Here is a 17,715-nt window from a genome sequence, read left to right as displayed (position 1 = left end):
TCCTGACAAGTAAACATAATCATTGCCATATGATTTTTCTTTTTGACCTCCTCTGGGTCTTTTGTTGAGCAATTTGTTAGGTATCAGAACTGAAATAAATTGTATGATATGCAACATGGGAACCAAAATGCTAGCCATAGAAATTTAAATGGATAAGTTTGGGGTTTGATCTTCAGTTTACGATAAATACATGATTTGTGTGTTTTTTTAAGTGGGAATGCGTGGAGTAATAGTGGAGTTTTCTTTGCATTAGAAAGCAGTCAGAGTAATCTCAGTTTGGAGAATCAGAGATGAATTTTCAAAGGAGAGCTAAGCTAACTAAAGTTCCACTCAAAAAGAAAATTGTCCATCTACGAAACAACTAAAGCCAAAAAACAATTTGGTTGAACTAACAGTTATTTGCACATAAAATAATTTTGCCTTTTTTTTTTTTTTATTTTCTCAATCACGACATGTTCAATAATGGTTAATGGCCACAAAAAATATTACAATTGCATTGAAAATATTACAATTACCCAGATAAAGAAACAAAACCCATTTCCATTGATAAACCATCGTAAATCTGTATATTCTTTGTACCTTTGAGTTTATGAATTATTATGATTAATGGCCATTGAAAAAGCTGAAATCTAATGTGATTTGCATATTATTCAGTGAAGTTTTAGTAAGAACTTTGTATTGCATTTTATGTTTTCTTATATAATCTAGCTGATTATGACCCAAGATAAAATTAAAATAACTGAGTTGAGCCGAGTTGACAATATTTTTATAGTTAAGTAGCCACATTTCCTTACAATAGACTAAGATTAGATTACAGAAATACACTTTCAAACAACTGGTGGTAGAAATTGATTTTATAGCTGGTAGAAAATGTGTCCTTGTATCATTTTGTACCCCAAAAAAGTTACTTACAAAACGACTAATACTGCAAGAATAGAAAATAAAAAAGGAGTGAAATACACAAAGTGAATTTTAGCTGAGCGGTTAAGTTCTCATTTGGAATTATTACATTTGTTTGGCCTAAATCACATTTTTTGATTTAGGCAAAACTCTCAAATATGTTTTAGTAAATATTTCAAGTTATTTAGGTACAACATGTTGACATTGGGAAACTGCAATAGAAACATGATGTTACTTGAAAAATAAAAATGTGATTTCTTTTTGGTTCTCCAAACTGGGATTCCTGCTGCAGGTAAGATACTCACAGCTCAGAGCTATTCTGCATAACGTCAAACAAACCAAACTCCACCTTTAAAGTTGAGGTGTGGGCCTGAGGATTACGTGAAGTTCTGAAAACAGAGGAGCGTAGATGTTTGCATGTGTGTGTAGATGTGAATGTGTGTCTCATTTGAAGCATCAGTCTCTCCAGCAGCACTGGCCCTCCATAATGGCTGTCCTCCAATACAGCGTATACTGTAATTTGCTTAAGGCTCGATTGTGTGTCTAAAGAAGTCAACGGTATGATTCGCAATCCTCACCTTCAGTCATCTTTCTGTATTTCTTCCCCACAAACGGGCTTCTTAGGATTGAGAGCGATGCTACAACATCTAGTTGATTCATCACTCCCAGTCCACCCAGCCTCATTTAACACTTGTTCAGACCCACTGAGCACATACACAGCTCTTTGGCAATCCATAGGTTGCAATAAAATAATTACTGACATTTTGTTTACACAGTGTCTGTCCATCATTTGGGCATCATACAGTCTGAAAAGCAAAAAAATATAGATATATATTTATATATACCAAAAAACCAAAACTCTAGAATACTGAATCTAAAGCACAACTCCATAACAGCATGTTAGATTTTTTTTTTTTTTTTGTTGATAAAACTCTGATTTTCTGTCTTGAGCATAACTTTTTCCTACTCTTAGACTGATAATCTGTAATGGGAAGTGTAAAATAGAAAAAAGGACTAAAGTAACAGCTAAGACCATGGAGTTCAACAAAACCCTAAAGAAAAGGTCTAAAAATGGCATAAAAAGCTCTACAGGGCTGCTATGAACTGAAGCTTGCTTTTTCTTCACCTTTTTTTTCATCCAAGTGGACACAAGTCTAAAACAGAACAAAAACAGTCACCATTACTTCTCTATGCCACTGGTTTCACAAAGCGCAGACCAAAGGCAGACAAAGGAGCTAGCGCGCGCTGCATGGCAGGCTTATTGACGTTTAAAACTCACAGAACTCATACCAGAAACTTTCAGAAACAAAACGGAAGGGAAAGAAAATATTTGCCTCCTTTTCCTTTTTCACTGGAAAAAAAAGTCTAGGTTCTTTTAAGTCGTTTCCTTTTTAAGCTATTTAGAATGGTAGGCATTCACTTGATATGTGTTGATTTGAGTCAAAAGTACCCAGATTAAAATGGACCACTGGAGGAGAAGTCTTCACAAGCAATCGGATGCAAAGACAGATTTTTTTCACCCCATCTTCTTTTGGAAGATGAGGAAAAACATCTAAAGTTCTGCGAAGTACCGTTCAGAAATTCATAACTAGAACACCCCAGACTGTGCTGCCATTTGACGTCTAAATGTCCAGATTGTCATGGGTGCTGAAGTCCACTTCATTCCAGTGGTTGGTGGGCTGTATTTTATGGTACTTCAGTCATTTATATTCTTTTATTTCATTCCTTCATTCAATCATTCATTCACAGGCTTTTAGAATCAAGCAGGTTTCTCCTGCAGGCAGAGGAGAAAAGGGACTCAGTTGCTTAAGGGAATCAGGGATCAGACGTTCCTTCGCTTTAGACCCCCCACTGCCAGCACAGAGAGTTCAGTGTTACCCCCGTTTGACATCAGAGCAAAGGAGTAGCAAGATTTCAGGCAGGGACGAGGGTTGAAATTTCAGATAGTGCGTCTTTTTCATGTCTATGTCCAAATAAGAAGGAAGGAAAATCTTCAAGGGATGTCCGTCATTCCTCATGCCTCCGAGCAGCACCTCTGCTGGTTTATCTTCACTTTGTGCTTGATCCCGTCATACAGCTCAAAGTTGTAGTTCTCCAGCGTCGTGGAGGAACGCGAGGAGAGCCCGCTGTACGAGCAAGTGCAGTACAGGAGCAGGCCGGCGCAAACGGCTCCCAGCAGGACGCCCAGTGAGCTCATCACGATGATGGTGAGCAGGATGGGGTCCAGCGTGTACAGCCAGGCGTTGTCCTTGTCCTTTTCCGACACCAGCGTCACTGAGGATGGGTCCATGTTGGAGGACGGGGTGGAGAAGGAGGACGGCCAGCCGGAGAAGACAGAATCTGGAGAAAACACAAGAAATTTAGGAAAAAAGACTTTTACACATAATAAAAATCTAGAGGCTAAAGTTTCTGTCCATCTTGGAAGTTTTGCAACAAATTTTCAATTTCACTGGGCCATTCTAACGTATGGATGTGGTTTGATCTAAAGCAGGGTTGGCAAATTCTTATCCTTAAAGGGGACCTGTTATGCTTCTTTGAGCAGATAGGTCAACATGTTCATTACATTTTTCCACCAAGCTTTTCTTGATCGTGAGCTTTGAGTCTGTTCAGTTCTGCCATTTTGAGGTCCTTTCAGAATGAGCTTTTTTAAGGCGTACTGCCACTTTAAATCCAAATAAACTGCTGCCAACCATGCTCCCCAACTCAACATTTACACTTGCATGTGAAAATCGCTGCAAATAGATGCACAATTATAGAACTGTGCATCTTTGACAAACAAAAGAGGAACGTCATGCATAACCAACAAGAACGCAGCAAGGGGTTTCTAAATGGCAAGCCAACAACTAAACACTTGTCTTCTCCAGCAGCCATTGTACACAAGTGAAGCCAGCTGATCCAGCGCTGAAGCTCAGCTCAGGTTGCCAGGTAACGGGCTGGACTTGACTGGGGTTGCTAGGTGATAGGCGGTGCTTGCTGATTTGTGACATTACATTCTGAAGGATTTTAAAATGGCTCATTTTCCAGACACCAAAAAACATTAACTTATTATTATGTTCTGGCTGCTTTAAGTACAAAAACATGCTTGATTTAATTGAAAAGCCAGTGAAATTAAACTAGAATACGTATTTATATTTAGAAGAAATTAATCATCAATTTTTTACCAATTGAAAAACAATGTAAATGGTAGCCATAAATCAAAACCTCAAAATTACTTTTGTAAGTCTCGTACCATTGCTGCCACTTTGTTGAAAATTTCCTACATATATATTGCATAAAAACATTAAGAACTGTTAAACCCACCTTTTTTATTGTCTTTATAATTAAAAACTTTGTATATTACAAAAATACAGTGTTTTGCATTCTACATCTGCAAAACGTAGAATGCAGATGTGTTAAAGTGTGTTTCACTGTCTGAGCTGCTTTCACTGGTTCAGAATAATGCCCGTTTATCTATGTGGTAAAAAAGTGATGCAAATGTATCATTTTTAGCATTTTATGAGAAGCCCACACAGAAAATGGCTCCAGACAGACAGTAAACACATTTTAGAAGACAAATTGCAAGTATTTTCTTGTAAACGCCTAGGGGCTGTAAAAAGCAAAAAAAAATAAAATAAAATTCTGTAGACTGTGATTGCTACAGTCATGATTTTCTGTGTGCACAGGAGTGAACTGTCTGTCGTGCTTTATGGGTCATGAAAAACAAAGACAAAAAAAGAGACTACATGCAAAAAAAAAAAAAAAGAGAAAAAAGAAACGTTTGAATGCTCACTAACATTCTTCTTCTTTCTGTGCAAACTCTGTCAGACTGCTGCCACAGGCTTATTTCTTATGGAACTGCATGTATAAAGAAGAGCTACAGGCATGCCTCTGCTAACAGTATTTCCATGAAAGTGTGTGGGTGAGACAGACAGTGTAGCCTCTGGCTGCTGGAGGAGAGGACCTTACCTCCATTGAAGCGCTGGTTGTGATTGAAAACAGGATCGTTTCCGAAATCTTTAGGATTCTGATCTGTTGGAGAGACAGAAAGAAAGGCTGCATTAATCTCCCCTGTCCACTCACTCACTCCAGAGTTAGATCATGTTGTGATGACATCAGTCTATCTCTGATGCTGTCAGCACTCAGCAGCTGCATTTGTAGATGGAAATCGCTCAGTACAATGGCCTCGATCTTGTTTAAAGTTTTCTAAAGAGATCAAACAACAAATATCACACAAACGTTTTGCAGTGTCTGTCGAGGGAAAAATATAACGCTGTTCTCTTCAGCAAAGCTCCCCAACAGTTTCATAGGGTGATAAGAATCAGTGTTTTTTCTTTATTACTATTGTTTGCTTATAAATTAAAATAAGTTGGGAGATTGAAAGAGAGTGTGAAGATATGGAGGAGAAAGACAGATAAAGACACAAAACTTTGTATTTTGATAGAAAAATATTACTTTTATTACTTTCACGTTCACCACAACCATTTTTACATACCAAGCCAGAGAAATTCAACAAGCTAAAATACCATATTTAAACTGCTGAGTGCAAGGCTTTGAAGACTTTGTTATAGGCTCAGTTCTTGTTCAGTTCAATATGAGAATAAAAAATAAAAATGGAGCAATATCTGTGGAGCTGGCAATCATTTATTAGGAACCAAAAGCACTTTATAACCAGAAACTGTAATAGATATTCAGAAGATAGGAGGTGAAAACTTAATTTAGGGTGTGCAGGAAAAAAAAAAAAGATATGGAGACTCATTTCCTCTGTTAGATAAGGTCATTCATCCATGAGACAAGTTTGGCATCTTCAATTTTATAGATTCAATAAACTCCAAGCTGCACGTTCTCCGTTAACTGTAAATAACAGTGAGATTAAAACTTTTAAAGGACATCTGCTGTAAAATTTGAGGTTTCTATTATAGAAAGTTAAAAGTTAACATGGACATACACAGCTGAAGAAAAAGAAGAAACAAAGCCTGTATTAACAAAAATGTACCATTGCATATTCAATCAGAGTATGAACATTTTCTGTGTCATGCATCAATATTTCATATCAGCGAAGTCCAACACAAATCAAAAACAATTTATTTCCTTTCTCACAAGAATAACAGCAAAATGTGCAAATAAACATTGTTTGTAACTAATGACTGTGTTTTATGTGTATGTGGTCAAGTATAAGATGGGAGTTTAGGTATATTGCATCATGAGAAAATAATTATTAAAATAAATGATTAAAAGCCTAAAATTACCATGACAACCATGCAAGTGAGTTACTGTAAACTTCTGACAAAAAGAGAATATAGATGTCTGAATAAACAGCTTAGAAGGAAAGAAATGAAGCTGCAAAATGTAACCAGTAATTAAAACAACAGGAAGGATCACTTATGCTCCAGTGAGGCAGAAAGTTTTTTTACAGCTAATATGACTCTGCTGTCGTTGAAGACAGGATCAGACCTATGAACAACTGAGATATTAATTCTTTTTTCTTTAAACATGAATTTAAACTGGAAACCTTTTCAATATCCAACCAAAATTTGGGATTATTGTACCACTGGAACACTGAACTGTCTTTTAGTCCCCAGCTAATAAAAAAAAAAAAAAAGTATATTTCTAGAACAACCCAAAAGCAACCCAAAAACCAAAACACCAGTCTCACTGTCAACAATAAAACCAGTTTTACATCATCTGACCAAAGAAATAAAAGCTTCTGCTTCAAAATTAGCACCTTCAGACTGGTCTGAAATTTACTAGGCAAAAACAAAGAGGTGGAAGCATCAGGCTGTGGGATTTTTTTCACTGTCTATGCTATTGGTGCATTTCACAGAGAGGAGGAAAAAAATAAAGATTACTTTGTTTTTTCGCAGTTATTTGTTCCAACAAGGAGAAAAAAAGCATTACATCAAGAAAAATCATTAACACCTTGATTATTTCAGTAACTACAACATTAGTTTTGCAAGTTAGAAACCTTTATGATGTCTTCCTCCAATCTGTTTTTGCTGTAAAACTAAAGTTCTGACTTGTAAATATGTAAAAGCTCCCCTTCGCAGCAGTATCTGAGCTCCTGTTCGGTTGTCTTTGATCAAATAAAGCCACTGTGGGCCTCGACAAAACATCAAATCACTTACGGGGAGATGGCAAAAACAAAGTAAGGGAAAAAAGAGCTTGGACAGTCTTTAGATGACCATTGAACAATGTTTAATGATGCTGGCTTAAATCCTCCAGGCTAAAATCCTGAGAAGAATTATCACATGGATCTGAAGAGGGATTAAAACTCCCTCTAGACCCATTTTTCTCCTCTCTCCAATTAGTAAAGAGAGGAATAAAAAAAGAGGCCTTTTTTCATTCAGGCAGAGATGGGGATGGCTCTTTGCCACTTTTGGTTGTGTAGGAGCCCGAGGACCTGTTAGAGTGCTCACACTGATAATATTTCTCCAGGAAAAAAAAAAAAGAGGAGGAGAAGAAAAGAGATGAAAAAAATATGGATGCCTAGGAGGATAAAAATGCTTACTGCAGGGTTTTATGGACGCAATCGCCTCCATTAACTAATTAGGAATATTAAATGGCTTCAAAGTAGTCCATGATGGAGGGAAGTGAGGCTGATTTAAAAGCTCCCGGTGAAATGTTTTCCAAATCTTTTAAAAAGTTTGATAGACTGAGGACGAATGAAAACAGAAAAGTGCATGAGTAGCACAGCATAAATACGGTCATATATCATTCCTCGGTTTGAATTCGGACTCACATTGATTGGATTATGGCACCAGGCTGCTGGAATGAGTCATCTAATGTGTAAATCTTGCACAAGTTGATTGAAATTGAAGAAAGAGGAGCTGGGGAAGGCACAGAATGGATATGCAAGCACAAAATAACTGAAATACTTGTTGACCGAAGCACAAAACTGCATTCTGTGAGCTGCATTATGATGAAATAAGTCAATGCAGAGAACAACTATTCCATAAAATAATGATTTAACTGACTTTATGGGAGCTCAGTGCAAATCTGAATAATTACCTCACACTGGTGCATATTGCTTCATTTGGTTTGCATGCAGTGCCTTGCAAAAGTATTAGTACCCCTTTAGATTTTTCACATGTCGTCATGCTATAACCACAAACATTAAAATTATTTGATGGAAATGTTATGTGATGGACTGATTAGTAATGTAAAGTACTAATCACCTAACTCAAAACACATAATTCTAAAAAAAAACCCATAACTATTTGGCTAAAGCTGTTAAACAGAAAAAAATATGTAACCTCTGATGATATAATGTATCCTTACAGCATGATGCTGACCATTACTTTGGGTATGGTGTGTTTCTGGTGATGGCAATTTAATTTTACATCATTTTCTGCTTCCATTAAACCATTTTTTTTATGTCATCATCTATCCAGAGCCTCTTTGTCCCATGTGTTGTGTCCTCAGCATGCCTTGAAATAAACTGCGACAATGTTTTTTCTCTTCTCTCAGCTCTTTCATAACGCAAGATTTATGGAGTATATGACTAATGGTTGTCCTCTCAACCGATTCCCCCACCTGATGAGTGGACCTCGATGCGTTAGTCAACGTAAATCACACAGAATCACACTGTTCACTAACAAGGTGACTCATGAAGGCATTTGCTTGCACTAATGGATACCAGATTAAAGGAGGCTGAATTCTAATTTCTAGTTTCCACTTGACAATCAATTGTTATTTTGTGTTGACCTATCATAAACTTCCATACTAAAGTTTGTGATTATAAAGTGACAGAATGTCAAAAAGTCAAGGGGTATGAATACTTTTTGTGTCATGCCTGCCTTCGTCATTCTGTCGGTTTTCCCAAAAGACTTCTTTCATTTGCTCATGTGTTTGAAACGACCTGCCCTCCATCTTCAATCCAATCTCCCAAGCTGCCTTCCCGTTAGCCTCTCTCTCAGAGTAAAAAGAAAAATCTATCTTTAGAAAGTATGGACAGCTATCCTTTTTTGTCCTCCCTTCTTTCATCTCCTTCCATCTCGGGGAGCATTCTGAGAAGGAAAAAAGGGGGCTCGCTTAATGGGCCGTTCTCCTCAGAGAGATTCTGCTCCCCTCCATCACTGCCTCTCATTTACTCTCTTGTGTTTTCTCTTTTTTTCTGGGAGGATTTGCAGAAAAGAAAGGGAGAAGATATTGAAACAGGGAGGTTTTGATTCAAGAAAGGATGGGGGGGATTTAGAAATGAACAAAGTGACGTAGGTGTGTAGCAGAAGATAGAAGATGGCGGGATGCTGATTGCAAGTACAGACATTTTAACAAGCAAATTAAACTGCTATTGTGTTGATTTGCTTCATCCAATTGAACACCTGGATCCAGGTGGCTTCAACTGTAAGCAGTAACATAAAATAATAAATGAAAATCAACAAAAATATTCTCTCAGATCTGCCGTAAAAGATTATGCAGCCCTACAGAAAACGTGGTGTGTATAAAATGGATTTAAGTGTAGAACATAATCGCAGCAAAATTTACAAACGACCCACAGCTTGCAAAATTGAAAGAAAAGTTCTCAATCTCAACATTGCAAATAAAGTTTAACAACTTATCAGGAAAAAGGCTAAAACCTTTTGCGTAATATTTATCTCAAAATGCATTTAAAGTGTAAAAGTATATGCAGTAAAATATGTAAATCCATACACAGTTAGGCACTCTTAAATAAATATAAATTTAAACACTGAATCTAAAAAGTGTACACATCCCCATTAAAATAGTAAGTTGTATAAACAACAATAAATCATTTCGAATTGTTCCCACCTTAAATGTGAGATATATGTCAGAGGCTTCTTCAAATTCGCTGTAATCCAGACTGCTACAGGAAATCTTCCCTGCCCACAGCATCTCTAACTATTTGAAGAGTTTTGAAATAATATGAATTATTACAACATTTAATATCCCTGTGGGATCAATGGAGTTTTCGAATTTGAACTGAAAATCCTGGTCAATTAAACTGAAAAACAAACAAATGCATCAGGCGGAACATGTAAAAAATGGTTACCTGGTTGCTAAGTATGAATACTTTGTAGAATCACTTTTTGCGCAACAGTTCAGCTTTAAAAGATTTTTCAGATTGCATCCCTTGGATAAATCGATTTTTTGCAGACAGGATGAAGAAATGTAAAAGATTTAAACCTTTAACGTTTTGTCCACTGCAGATACGTTAATTTTTCAGTTAAATTGTACAAGATTTATCTGACTTATACTTCACAAAACTCCTCACATTTTAACAGTGTACACTTTTGAGATCTGCTATATCCATACATGTACATGTAAACAATAATAAAAAAAGATTGTACATATAAACATTCTCCAAAGCTTTATTAAAAGGAATTTATCCAAATTCCTTTAATCTGAGAGAAAAAGGCAGGTTGGTGACAATCTTTAAATATTAAGAAACTTCTCTCATGGATGGACAAACATATATAAATACAAGCATAACTGCTCAAACATTTCTTCTATATCAAAGCAACTCTATTAAAGCTTCTGTTGATATCTTTGCTCATGTGATTGGTTGCCTTTAAACACTTAGTTGCTGCACAACACAATTAAACCAAAAGCTTCTTCAGCAGAATGCTGATATAAGCATTACTACAAATGCTTTTTAAAAAAGGACACTCAGCCTAAACAAATAAGAGTCATTTTCATCACAGCATGTTTGGTCTCATTTCTTGACTTAAAGCAGACCTGGAAACTGTGGTGAGTATGCATCCAAAGTGAAACTTCCATTCCACAAAAGTGAATAAAAGTTTGCTGCATGTAGTTGCACAGAAAACAGAATGAAACATTCCTTTTGAACTCAAAGATTTTTTTTTCATTCAGTCACTCAAATGTAAGACTGACATCGAGTTTTAGTTTGAAACATTAACCAACAGGCAGAAGATCCAGGCAACATTTGGCAATCATCCACATTTAATTTGACGCTGAAGCACAATCTCAAACTATGGTGGGAAGGAGGTGAAAGTTTTAAAGCACATTTTTATCAAAGGCATATCCAAGGTTTGATGAACAAAAAACACCCAAAGTAACATGTGAGGCTTGAAAAGTTTTTAAGACTGTCCGTGCATTTATCACTTTTCATTTTTATTGCGGGATTCATCTCCTTAACCCTCTGCTCATGTCACACCAATACTCTCATCATTTTCTGTCCTTTTCCCTTCTCTGACAAATAGACTTTCCTCGTTAAGACTCAAAGACGTGCTGAAACAAAATGCATCCTCCAAACCTGTGTGTGAATCTCTGAGAATAGAGGAAAACTGGCATTGCTAATTGCATATCCATGCAGGCTTTCCAACAATTTCTTAGGTGATCGATGCAAGTTTGCTTATGCTTAATTGAAGATCCAATTGATATCTAGTCTGATTTACACTTAACACTATGAAGGACATCAAAAATCATTATGCTGAAACAGTAGAACAGAAAACGGAAGCTTCTCCATCTTCAAGGACAGGACTTCCTTGTCAGGCACCAACCCAGAGGTGTGCACTGATCCATTATCGACAAGAAGAGCTGAAGCACTTCCACCATTGCTGATCAGAGCTGTTGTTGCTGAGTTCCTTGTTCTTTGAAGAAAAGGATCAGACTGTTTTAGCTCTTCATTTGACCATATTGTCCTATTGAAACCGTATGACTCACTAGGGTCCAGTCATTTCAGCAGCGGGAGCCGTAGCTGTCGTCTTTCTCCAGCGTTATGATGAGTTTGGGTTCCAGGCTGGAATCCGTTCCCAGGTAAAGGTGGTTCTGGTTGGAGCTGCAGAACATGTTACAGCTGGGACTTTGACTCTGGTTGTAGCTCTCTGGATCTTGCTGAAAGGCTGGTTGGTTGTTGTGGTACATCACCGAATGGTGGTGATGATGATGGTGGTGGTGGCCACTGTTGGACTTCCTGCTCATCCAGTGGCGGCGTTGGCAGCAGAGAATCATAACCACAGTCAGACCTATCAACAGCAGGAAGGCGCTGCCTCCCATCAACACATAGTACCAGTAGGCAGGGATCGGATGCACCTTCACTGCGTCTACAGTGGGCCTCATTCCAGATATGGCACCCCCTGGAGGGCAGGAGGAAACATTACTGATTGGCTCAGTGGAGGAGTGAGGCAGGCATGCAGACTGCATTGAAGAGTTTAAAGCTGGAGATTGTCCGTTTATCTGGACATGGCAGATCTGACAAGCTTTTAATTTTTCTGCATGCTTTCAGCTGGATGCATCTCCTATAATGCAGTATCAATATTATAAGATGCATAGCTCTGGAAAAGCTAAATATTATTTCCACAAATCCAGCATAGGCACACATCATTCTGCTTAAAAGGATTGATCACCTGAATCCAACAGCAATCTAAAAGCGCATGCCAAGGTGCAGAAAACACTCTGATTTCACTAGATATTGATTTCTAAGCTCTTGTAATGTTTAAATATCAATACGCTGTTTTGTTTAAACATGATATATATTTTTTACTTTATTCTTTGGAAACACTACCTTCTTGTCTCCTTGAGCAATTTCTGTTTATTTGCAAAAAAAACAAACAAAACAAAAAAAAAAAAAGATCAATCACTGTATTTTTATTTGGTAGACTTGCCACTAGTTTACAGAACAAATCATTTAATTTTACTTTAGCATAAATTTGGAAACTCAAACAAAATCGATACCATAACAACAACAAAAAAAATCTATTTAAAAATTAAATATGTCTAGACTTCTTTGTGGTCTGAAGTTCATAAAATTATAATGTTAGATAAACCTACTAAGAAGAGGCATAGATGTTCTTTCCTTGGAATGATTAGAATCATAGTATTACACAACAAATATAATATAATATAATATAACATAATATAATATAATATAATATAATATAATATAATTAATTATCATTTTATATTGTTTTTATAAAATTACATAAAATGTTACAAAATTAAATAAAGTAAAATTTAAAATAACAAAGCAGAGCTAATTAAACTTAAATTCCCAAGAGTACAACTGAGTTGCAGTTTTTTAAAAACTAAATGGTTTATTTTCTCATGTTGGATTTTATTGCCAACTGATGTTGTTGTTTTTATTGGTGTCCCTTAATCTACTAAAATATCCAGAGCAAAATAGATTCAAGTAAAAGAAAAAAAAAATAGAAGAAAGACACTGAAACAGTAGATTTTTGATTTTCCAGATGTTAAAATGCACGTTTTCTTCATTTTGCTCAAATCATTGTTCAGACTGCCTCACCCATGTGCTCTGTTTCACTGAGTGCACTCTACCTGCTAGTGAAACACTGACTACTCATGCATACTTTACATAGCCAAAGTCTAATACTCCTACAAGCAACATAAATATGCATGAGTACTGAAAGCTTGACATCCCTAGGAGCAGTGTTGGTCAGAAAGGGTAAAACCTTTTCTGGTTTTCACTGAATATCGCTCAAAATCAGGCAGAAACACTCTCATCTTTAAATTTCAGCTGCATTGTCTAAGATCTACACAGCCAGAAACATTTTATTTTGATTGATGCAAACATCACAAGCATCTGCTGCATATTGACACGCAAAGGCCCATGCCATGCGCTCAAACTGAACCAGAGAATGCAAACAATTTATTTTGGACAGCCTAAGCAAAAAATGTGGAACGCTAAGCCTTGATGAAGTTGTTTTGTTCTGTTTTGAGGGGTCAAGAGTAACTACATTCGGGTGACGAGAAATAGAGAACAAAATTGCAGGGTTAGGAAAGGATAAGAGAGAAGGTATTATTGGAGGAGAGAATGGAGAGAAACAGAGAGAGGTAGGAAGAAAGTGAGACGGTAGAAGGGTGGGAGGGTAAAGAAGTGGAGGGAAAGAGCTAATCCTGCCATGATATCTTTAATCCTGCATTAAAGGGCTTGACTGAAACTTCAATACTCTGTCAACTCACTGTGAGAGGAACCTGCTGTGAGAGCAAAGTTGTTGTGGAGAGAAATAGGGAGCGACAGAAAGAAACAGAGAGAAAGGAAGCACATGAGCAGGAAAAAAAAGAGAAAGAGAGCCCAGACAAGCAACAACTAGCCAGGGATCAGAAAGGAAAGAGAAATAATGAAAAGATGGAGTGGGATAGAGAATCACAAGGAAACCAGTCGACTTCACTTAGAGTTTATCTTAAAGTTCAGATACGCTATTTAAGAGTTTACTTTGATAGTAAAGCTGCTCTCAGTGAGGTCTGGACTCAAAATTGCTTTGTGGTGAACAAAGAGACAATTTTAAGGGGAGAAAAGAAAAGTCTGTTTTGGTATCGGAGTCCTAGACTAAACTGAAGTCCTGATACCTATTCTCAGTGTATTGTCTGTGATTTTTATGTCAAGCACAAACAGTAGTGACATTTTACACAGTCTGGGTTTTTAAAAGAAGGTTTATTTATGTGGATACAAGTAGAAAAGCTATATTAGAATCTATGCACATTTTTTACTCTTTAAAATGATATTCAAATTGAAAGACTGTATTGGCTATTCCAGCTCTGTGCTCGGGCTCAGACACACTGCAGATATATAGTAACCATAGTAACCCAGACAAATAGCCATTAAATTAGTAAGTTTATAAAGCAGAAAAATCACTTCTTCTGCAGGTTTTGTGTGTTTGATTATCTGTAATTGCTCTAAATTTTTGATCATGAGCAAGTCATACAAAACCTGAGTAAACAAGCCTAGCTCACCTTGCGTTTAGCTAGGCTATGGTTAACATGTTTACTCTGATATAGGCAACAGTTTCAGGTTAAAATGGTTTAAGCTAGGGGAAACATGCTAGTTTACTGAATATTGATGGATCACATACATCTCTAGAAACAACAACAACAAAAAAATGTTTCACCAAACCTCACTCTGGAAACAATGGACACTGTAACATTAAACACGTTTGGTTTGGCGACCAACAATCTCAATCTAATACTATTGATAAAATGTAGTTTATCCTAGTTTACTTTTATGCTACTTTTTTGTATATAGTCATGATTTTCATCCAATTTGCATTTGGTGCTGATACTATTCCTTAATGAATTGGATCTGTATTTAAAAAATCCTGATAGGAACATGCCTATTGACAATGCTTAATTAGTATTTTTAATTAAAAAATGTACTTCGAATCCCATTTCTAAAAATGAAAATAGTTGTAATATAGTTAACAGCAGAAACTATATTTCATTTACAAAGCACAATGTCTTGATGGAGCTGACTGTAAATGCATCAGAAATAATTTAAGCCTCACTAATACCGACACAGTAATGAGTATCAATGGAAAAAAACTGACACATTGCAAAGATTTACAATAATGGATGGGTCACATTTTAACAAGCATTTCAAGGGAGACTGTTAATCCTTGTTTCTGGCATTTATTCCCATAAGAACTACAACGTAGAACCTGCACTGCCATTAAAACAGGAGTCATATGATCACTGTCCAGGAATTAACTGTGTAAAAAGCTCAGCGAGGATTAGGTGAAATACTTGTGCTATGACTCAGCTGACTTGAGCTGTCTTTTGGTTTTTACTATTTTTGGGATTGTATCTGGATGTAGGAAACGCGAGTCGGTTCTGCTTACACAGGCCAAATACTCTGACTTTGAATGTGTATTTTACCCTTGAATATACAAAATGTACAACTGAGTGCCAGTTCTGACATTCTTCTCAGAGGGTTCGGATATGTTTTAACATCACGATCAGCTCTCTAAACAATCGAACACGCAAAGCCAGTGGATCACGTCCCAAACCCAGACTTTGAAAACAAGAAATCCGGGAGCATAATCTGCCTAAGCCTTTTATCTCCTCTCAGGCTGGGCTATTTGAGGATGAAGGAGCAACACTCAAAGAGAAAAAAACAAGGGGAAAAAAAAGGAGAAAAAGAGAAGTTGGACAGTGAACAGCTCTGCATTTTATGCAGGTGAGATCAGGGACTTTTTTAAGGCCAGCCACAAAGCAAGACCTTTAGGAGAAAGAAATTAGAGAGCATAGAAAGAAAAAGATGAGGGAATTAATATAAAATGAGTGATAAGACAGGGAGAGCAAAAAAGTAGAAGTGAAGCTGATGGTGTGAAAAAAAATCTTACTTCCTCTGTGACCATAAAATAAGCTTTATGCAGATATTTGGGTGTAAATAAAGTCACTTCTCTTAATTCCACTGACCTCACAAGCTTAAATCTTCATTCAAAAGTAATTTATAATGTGAGGTCTTGAAAGTTAACGCGTTTCTTTGAGGAAACCCACTTAGCAGCACAGAATACTGATATATTGAACGAGACCGCAAACACGCCTTTATGTTATTCTGTTGTCATAATAAAAACTGTGCATCACCAAGAGCATCACCCCAACATGCAGGGCCTCATGCAATAGATCCATTCAATCAACCTTCATCACTCTTTCTTTATGATGATCATATCAATATGTCAAAATCCAGCTGTCAAACATCACCAACTCCTTTTAAAAGGGCTTATTATATCAATTATGTTACATATATTGCGACAATTACGGCACAAAAATAGTTTTTTTTTCTCAGATTTGGTTGGAAAAAAATCCATATAAACAAATAGTTTTTGTTTGTGCAAATAACAGTTGAACTAATGCTAAGGTTTTTATTTCTTTATTACAAATGCTCAAAAACAGTCCACCATAGCATGTTTGTGGATTTGTCAGAGGACCATAACTCCAAGTTATACTATATTTGCAGATTTATTTCACCCAGGACAAAAAATACAGCTTGGGAACATAAAATAACTGGACATGCTATTGGCTGGCATTTGCAAATCAGCCAATCTAGGAGCACAATTCATTTTCTTTAGCATTGACTGCCTGTACCTCCCACATCCCCACCAAGACCAGACTTTTGCTGTTCAAGGGTTTCACTGCATGCTATCCTCTTTCCGTATCCTCTACATCTTTGAATATGTTTTTTTTTTAAATTGTGCTTTCTGTTTTATGATATTTTAAGGTGTATTTGGTGTTTGAGGAGTTATGAGCATTTTTAGAGGGTGTTTTAGCTAGTTGGTGGTGGTTGTGGTCCATAACATGCGCTGATTGCATGTGTTGGCATCTAATTTAAGTTGCTAGCACAGAGTTGACTCACAGTGGGAAATTACTACTCCTGCATGACTCAGTTCTGGCAGGAACTAAGACAATCAAAACAGCATTAAAATGTTTATCCTCAGCAAATTTGCATTATTTAAGGCAAATGCTATGTACTCGGTAGTCAGAACTTGATTTTACCTTACCATAGCGTAACCATATTTTATTTGAAAGTCAGAAAATCAACTAGTTACTACTGCAGTACAAGCCCAACAGGATGATTTTGTCCAACTTCAACAGGATATTATTGCTTTTATCATGTGGAAGCCATAGCGCTATTGGATTTTCAAATCAGGATTTATCAGGGACCTCTGACTTTCCAAACTGGACTTAGATAGCAGACATTCTTACTTCAGATTTGTGCAACTTACCTTTTTAATCACAGAAAATAAATACAGAAATGTACTTTCTTTTAACGCATTGGATAGTGTATGACAGTAAGTTACTTAAACAGTTGAGCACATCACCGAAAAAGTACTTGGAAGAAAGTTAATGACCAAATTAATGTTGTTTGGTTCTCTTTTCTCCAAGCTCCATTCTGAGCAGCTCATTCATCAGAAATCTCTCATTAAACTACTAAAAATGTGCTGACTGCTGTCTTCTGCAGGCAACTACACATTAGTACTCAATTCACACCATCTTAAGAAATAAAAATCCTACAAACTCTTGGGAATTGAGTGGAGCTGTTGAGACTTGTGCAGTGAGATTCCCCATGGTTTAAAAATGTTGCTCTGGGCCAGTGCAATGCTACAGGCTGAGCTTAGCATCAAGCAG

At 36.7% G+C, this 17,715-nt stretch overlaps 1 protein-coding gene across 3 annotated transcripts in view; it reads right to left on the bottom strand.

Annotated features, from left to right (window-relative positions):
* Nucleotides 1-387: 387 nt before the first annotated feature.
* Nucleotides 388-17,715, bottom strand: part of LOC122839624 (neuropilin-2-like) — a 116,585-nt gene continuing 99,257 nt past the window's right edge. For 2 of the 3 annotated variants that reach the window (XM_044131400.1, XM_044131402.1), the window contains exon 17: nt 5,945-11,930. In XM_044131400.1, the coding sequence (XP_043987335.1) occupies nt 11,533-11,930 (398 nt within the window). In that variant the 3' untranslated portion in view covers nt 5,945-11,532. Of the gene's footprint in view, nt 3,241-4,845; nt 4,909-5,944; nt 11,931-17,715 lie in introns of those variants that run through there. The other variant, XM_044131401.1, reaches the window with a different exon arrangement.

This window comes from Gambusia affinis, linkage group LG11 (assembly GCF_019740435.1).
Source record: "Gambusia affinis linkage group LG11, SWU_Gaff_1.0, whole genome shotgun sequence".
Classification (NCBI taxonomy): domain Eukaryota; kingdom Metazoa; phylum Chordata; class Actinopteri; order Cyprinodontiformes; family Poeciliidae; genus Gambusia; species Gambusia affinis.
Note: the sequence above shows the minus strand (reverse complement) of the source record. Positions and strands in the feature narration are given on the sequence as shown.